We start from the raw sequence: 5410 nt of genomic DNA, 5'->3' as shown, positions 1-5410 counted from the left end.
GGTTATTAGGGATGGGTGTGTCAGAGGCAGTGCGGTTGGCGCAGGATAGAGCAGGGTTTAGGGCTGTTGTGCATAGGGTCGCTATGAGTTGGAAACGACTCGATGGCACATAACAACAACAACAACAACAATCAATCCCTTATCATATATTACTTTTCACTACATCCAACTTCAGCTTCATCTTGCTTGGATTCACTGTTAGCATCCTTGGTATGAGCAGTCGGGAAATAAGGAGATGCACTGCACTGGGAAAAATCTGCAGTTAGGGACCTTTCTAAATTATTGAGGAGTAATGATGAGATTACTGAGGAGCAGTTTGAGAACTAAGGTGCGTCTGATTCAGGCCATAGTCTTTCTGGTTACTAGCTATGCATCCTAGACCTGGACAATGAATAAGGATGACAGAAAAAGAATTGACGCATTTGAGCTGTGGTGCTGGAGAAGAGCACTGAACATCCCATGGACGGCCAAAAGAACGAATAGGTATGTCCTGGAGAGGGTGCAGCTGGAGTGCTCTTTGGAGGCAAGAATGATGAGGCTTTGCCTCACATGTTGCTAAGAGGGGCTATTCCTTGGAGAGGGACATGATGTTGGGAAGGGTGGAGGGTCAGCAAAGGAGGGTAAGACCCTCAGCCGGGTAGACTGTGACTGCTGAACTGGGCTCTTTAGTGTCAGGAAGTGTGAGGATGGCTCAGGACAGGATTAGGTTCAGATCTTTTGTTCTTAGGGTCGCAATGAGTCATACTCAACTCAACAGCACCTAACACCACCATCCAACTTATTTATCAAATTTTACTCCTCTCTCCTTCCCTTTTGATCCCTGGCAATTATTTAAGAATGAATCTGTGTGTAAATGTCCTTCCTTAGCTTTTTATAAACACAGCCTTATACTGTAATAGTTCTACTTTGACTGACTTACATCACTCAAGATAATTTCCTCTAGATTTATCCATGTTGTACAGTGTTTCATGAATTTAATTCTTTTTTTGTTGTTAGGTGCTGCTGAGTCAAGTATGACTCAAAGTGATCCTATGAACAACAGATCTGAATTCTGACCTGTCATTGTGTCAATTCACCTTGTTGAAGATCTTCCTCTTTCACTGACCACCCCCCGCCACTTTCCAAGTATGATGTGATGTTCCAAGGAATAGCCTCTCCTAGAAACATGCCCAAAATGTATGAGATGACGCTTTGCCATCCTTGTTTCCAAGGAGCACTTCTCCCAAGACACATCTGTTCTTTTCTAAGTCCACAGGATATCCACTACTCTTCTCAACCATCTTAAGTCAAAGGCATCAATTCTTCATCTGTCCTCTCACTCTTTGTCTAGCTCTCAGATGCATCATATAGCAAGTAATTGAAAAGAGCATGGCCTGACTCAGTTGCACCTTAGTCCTCAAACTGACATCACTGTTCCTCAGTAATTTAGAGAGGTCCTTGATAGTAGACTTGCCCAGTGCAATTCTTCTCCTAATCTCATGGCTGCTGGTTACAAGTGTATTAATTATGGATGCAAGTAAGATGATATCATTCACAGCTTCAATCTTTTCTTTATATAATGTTGTTTAAAGGTCCAGTAACGAACATCTTGATGTTGAGATGCAATCCATTTTGATCTTTTGCAGTAAACATTTGAAGTCCTCCTCATTTTTAGCAAGCAAGGTGTGTCACCTGCATAACATTTTGTTGATGACTCTTTCTTTGATCTTGACACCAGATAAGATCTTCATACAGTCTGACATCTGGAGTGATTTGCTTGGCATATGGACTTAATAGATTCGGAGAAAGTATACAGTCCTGACACATACCTTCCCTAATTTTAAATCATGCAAAAAAAAAATCATACAGTGTTCCTTTGCTCTGTTCAGACAACAGTCTCTTGGTGTAGGTATCATTTACGCATAATTAATTGTTTTAGTATTTCCATTCTTTTCAATATTAACCATACTTTGTTACAATCCACAAAGTTAAATGTGTTGCTTCGTCAATAAAACACAAATAAACATTCTTCTGGTATTTGCCTTCATTCAGGATCCATCTGACACGAGCAATAATACCCGTAATGTCATGATCCCTTCTCAATCCAGTTTGAACTTCTGGCAGTTTTCTCTCAGTGTACTGTTCTAGCTGTTTTCAAGGGATCTTCAGCAATATTTTGCTTACATGTGATACTAATGATATTGTTCTATAATTTCCACATCCTGTTGGATTACCTTTCTTGAAAATGGAAACAAAGAGGGATCTTTCTCAGTCAGCTGGCCAGGTAGCTGTCCTATAAATTTCCAAGCACAGACTGATGAGCACTTCCAGGGCTGCTTTTGTTAGTTGAAGCATGTCAATTGGTACCTCATCATTTTCTGGGGCCTTATTTTTTTTTTTCAAGAGTAGAAGTAGAATTTTAATTTACAATCAGTATAAACTGCATTCAATTAGGAATCACGAGATTTGGGCTTCGATTCCATCTTACATGATTTGAGGATGTTGAGTAAGTTTCTCAACCCTTGGACAGCAGAGGCCTGTCACAATATGGGAAGGGATTACATCAGGCTGCTGTGAATGTCCTCTCCAACTGTGTTATGAAGAATTCAGTGGAATCAGAATTATAGGCTCCATTCTAGTTTGGGTCAGGAACTTCAAAACCACTATTCAATACTATTATGAGCTATTCAATTCGGTACTTTTAAAATTCTTACTTCCTTGTTACTTATCTGAAACTTTATTTAAAAAAATCAGTTCTGTTTTTCTGTGTATTTAAATGTTTTCCTACTTAGCAACTTATTAGCAATAAAAAGTTCCTCAGTAAATGTTTTCATTTCTTCTACTTATTTTCTACTTGCTTTTGTAATTTCTCCAAGATTTCTTCTGGAGTTGTGGAGGCCAAAATCTTCACCAGTTTTTCACGAGACTTCCCACCCTTATCCAAAACCACATCACTCTTCCTGAGTTCTAAGACTTTGGACAGGTATCGGCAGAGCTCGGCGTTGGCTTCACCTTCTGAAGGAGGTGCTGCGATGGCTACATTTACAGCCTCTGTTGTCACATCTGTTATGGCGTTTTGTTTGGAGCCAGGCTTGGCGTGGATGGCTATGGTGACACAACCTTTAGGATCCACTGCCACAGGACCCAGGGAAGGAAGTGGTCTCTCTGGTTCATTGTTCTGGCTTTTACCCCTAGTGCTCCGCAGCGAGCATCCTTGTGGCCCACCCTCTAGCTGCCACTGGACTTGTCACTAGCCTTGTTCATCGCACCAGCCTTCTTAGGCATCTCGATACCAAAAGGGAGCCAAGCAGAAGTCCGAGCGCCGAGTGACACACCGACTTGTTTTACCCATCTGCCAATCCTCAGCCTGGGGCTTTATTTTTTGCTAATGCATTCAGTGTAGCTTTAAGTTCTTCTTTCATTATCATTGGTCCTTATTCATATAGTACTTCCCAAAATTTTTCAATGTCAATCAATTCTTTTGGTATAGTGATTCTGTGTATTTCTTCCATTTTCACTTGAGTTTTTCTTGGACTAGTCAAGATTTTGCCCATAGCAGCTCAAAGAATTAAAACTCAAGGCTTGAATTTGTTTGTTAGTTCTTTCAACTTGAGAAATGCTGGGTGATTTCTTCCCTTTTTATTCTCCAATTCCAACTCTTTGCAGATTCTGTTACAATACTGAGCTTTGTCTTCTCAAGCTGCCCTTGAAAATCTTCTGTTCATCTCTTTTTCTTCAGTGTATTTTCCCTTTGTTTTGGCTTCTCGACACTATAGTGCAATTTTTAGTCTCTTCTGACATCTTTACTTTAGCCGGGATCCATCTGACATCAGCAATGCTATCTCTAGTGCTATGTCCCTTTCTAAATCCTGCTTGAACTTCGATCAGTATCCTATCTATCTCTATCTACTATTCTGGATGGTTTTGAATGATCTTTAACAGTATTTTGCTTGCATGTAATAATATTGTTTGATACCTTCCACATTCTGGATCACCTTTCTTGGGGATGGAAACAAATATGGACCTCTTCCAATCCAGTGGCCAGTCAGCGGTTCTCCATTTCCTAGCATAGACTATGCAAAGGCATTTGACTGTGTGGACTATAATAAGCTGTGGCTAACATTGAGAAAAATAGGAATCCCAGAGCACTTAATTGTACACATGTGAAACCTATATCTAGACCAAGAGGCTGCTGTATGAAAAGAGCAAAAGAATAGTACATGGTTTAAAATTAAGAAGAGAGTGTTTCAGTGTTGTAGTCTCTCTCCATACCCATTCAATCTGTATGCTGAGCAAATTATTCAAGAAGCTAGATTCTATGAAGAAAAATGCAGAATTAGCATCGGAGGGAGACTCATTAATAACATGTGTTATGCAGATGGCACAACTCTATTTGCTGAAAAGTGAAGAGGACTTGATAAGCTTGTTACAGATCAAAAAATAAAGTCTTCAATATGGACTGCCTCTCAATGTCAAGAAAACAAAGATTCTTACCACTTGACCAACTGAAACTATCAACACCTTCATCTTACTTGGTTCCATAATTAACACCTTTGGTGCCAGCAATCAGAAAATCAAGAGCTATACTCTACTGGGGAACAATGCAGTTAGAGACCTCTTCAAATTAGTGAGGAATAATGATGTCAGTTTGAGAGCTAAGGTGGGTTTGATTCAGGCCATGCTCTTTCCTATTACTTGCTATGCATCTGAGAGTTGGAGCATAAATAAGGATGACAAAAGAATCGGTGCCTTTGAACAGTGGTGCCGGTGAAGAGTACTGAATATTCGATGGACTGCCAAAAGGACAAACAAATATGTCTTGCAGAGGGTGCAGCCAGAGTGCTCTTTGGAGGCAAAAATGATCAGGCACAAAGCTTCACCTCACTCACTTCAGGCATGTTGCTAGGAGGGCAGTAAGATCTTTAACCAGATGGACTGACATAGATATTGCCGCAGAAGATGGTGCAGGACAAGTTTAGATCTGTTTTTAATAGGGTCACTACGGGTCATACTTGTCAACTCGACCACACCAAACAACAACAATTTCTGACATTTGCTTTGGTTTTTCTCTTCTGTCTTTGAAATACCCTTTTGCTGTCTTTATGGATGATATCCTTGGTGTCATCTCATAACTAGTGTGGTCTTTGATCATTAGTGTTCAATGCCTCAAACCTGTTCTGGATATGATTTTTATATCCAAAAGGGATAAAATCAAGGCTGTATTTCAGTTCTTGTGGACTTGTTTTCATTTTCTTCAGCTTCAATTTGAACACGCACATGAGTAATGGGTAGTCCGTTTCACAGTCATCACCTGGCTTTGACTGCTGATACTGCGCTTTTATAATGATGCTTTCACTGTATCACAGATATAGTCAATCTGACTCCTGTGCAGTTGATTAGATGAGGTCCATGTGTAAAGTCATCTTGTGTG

At 40.2% G+C, this 5410-nt stretch overlaps 2 protein-coding genes across 4 annotated transcripts in view; both read right to left on the bottom strand.

Moving 5' to 3' along the window:
• TTBK2 (tau tubulin kinase 2) overlaps window positions 1–5410 on the bottom strand; it is a 168056-nt gene that overhangs the window by 88302 nt on the left and 74344 nt on the right. The gene's annotated exons all lie outside the window — the stretch shown is intronic.
• LOC102846198 (UPF0235 protein C15orf40-like) lies at window positions 2819–3331 on the bottom strand. Its single transcript, XM_006883190.1, has 2 exons — window positions 3273–3331; window positions 2819–3170 (listed from the first exon to the last, which is right to left on the bottom strand). The coding sequence occupies exons 1-2, from the start codon at window positions 3329–3331 to the stop codon at window positions 2819–2821; spliced, it is 411 nt and encodes a 136-aa protein (XP_006883252.1).

The sequence above is a fragment of the Elephantulus edwardii genome, unplaced genomic scaffold (assembly GCF_000299155.1).
Source record: "Elephantulus edwardii isolate Elephantulus edwardi_28Jun2011 unplaced genomic scaffold, EleEdw1.0 scaffold00026, whole genome shotgun sequence".
In the NCBI taxonomy this organism is placed as follows: Eukaryota; Metazoa; Chordata; class Mammalia; order Macroscelidea; family Macroscelididae; genus Elephantulus; species Elephantulus edwardii.
This window is presented reverse-complemented; position numbering and strand designations above follow the sequence as displayed.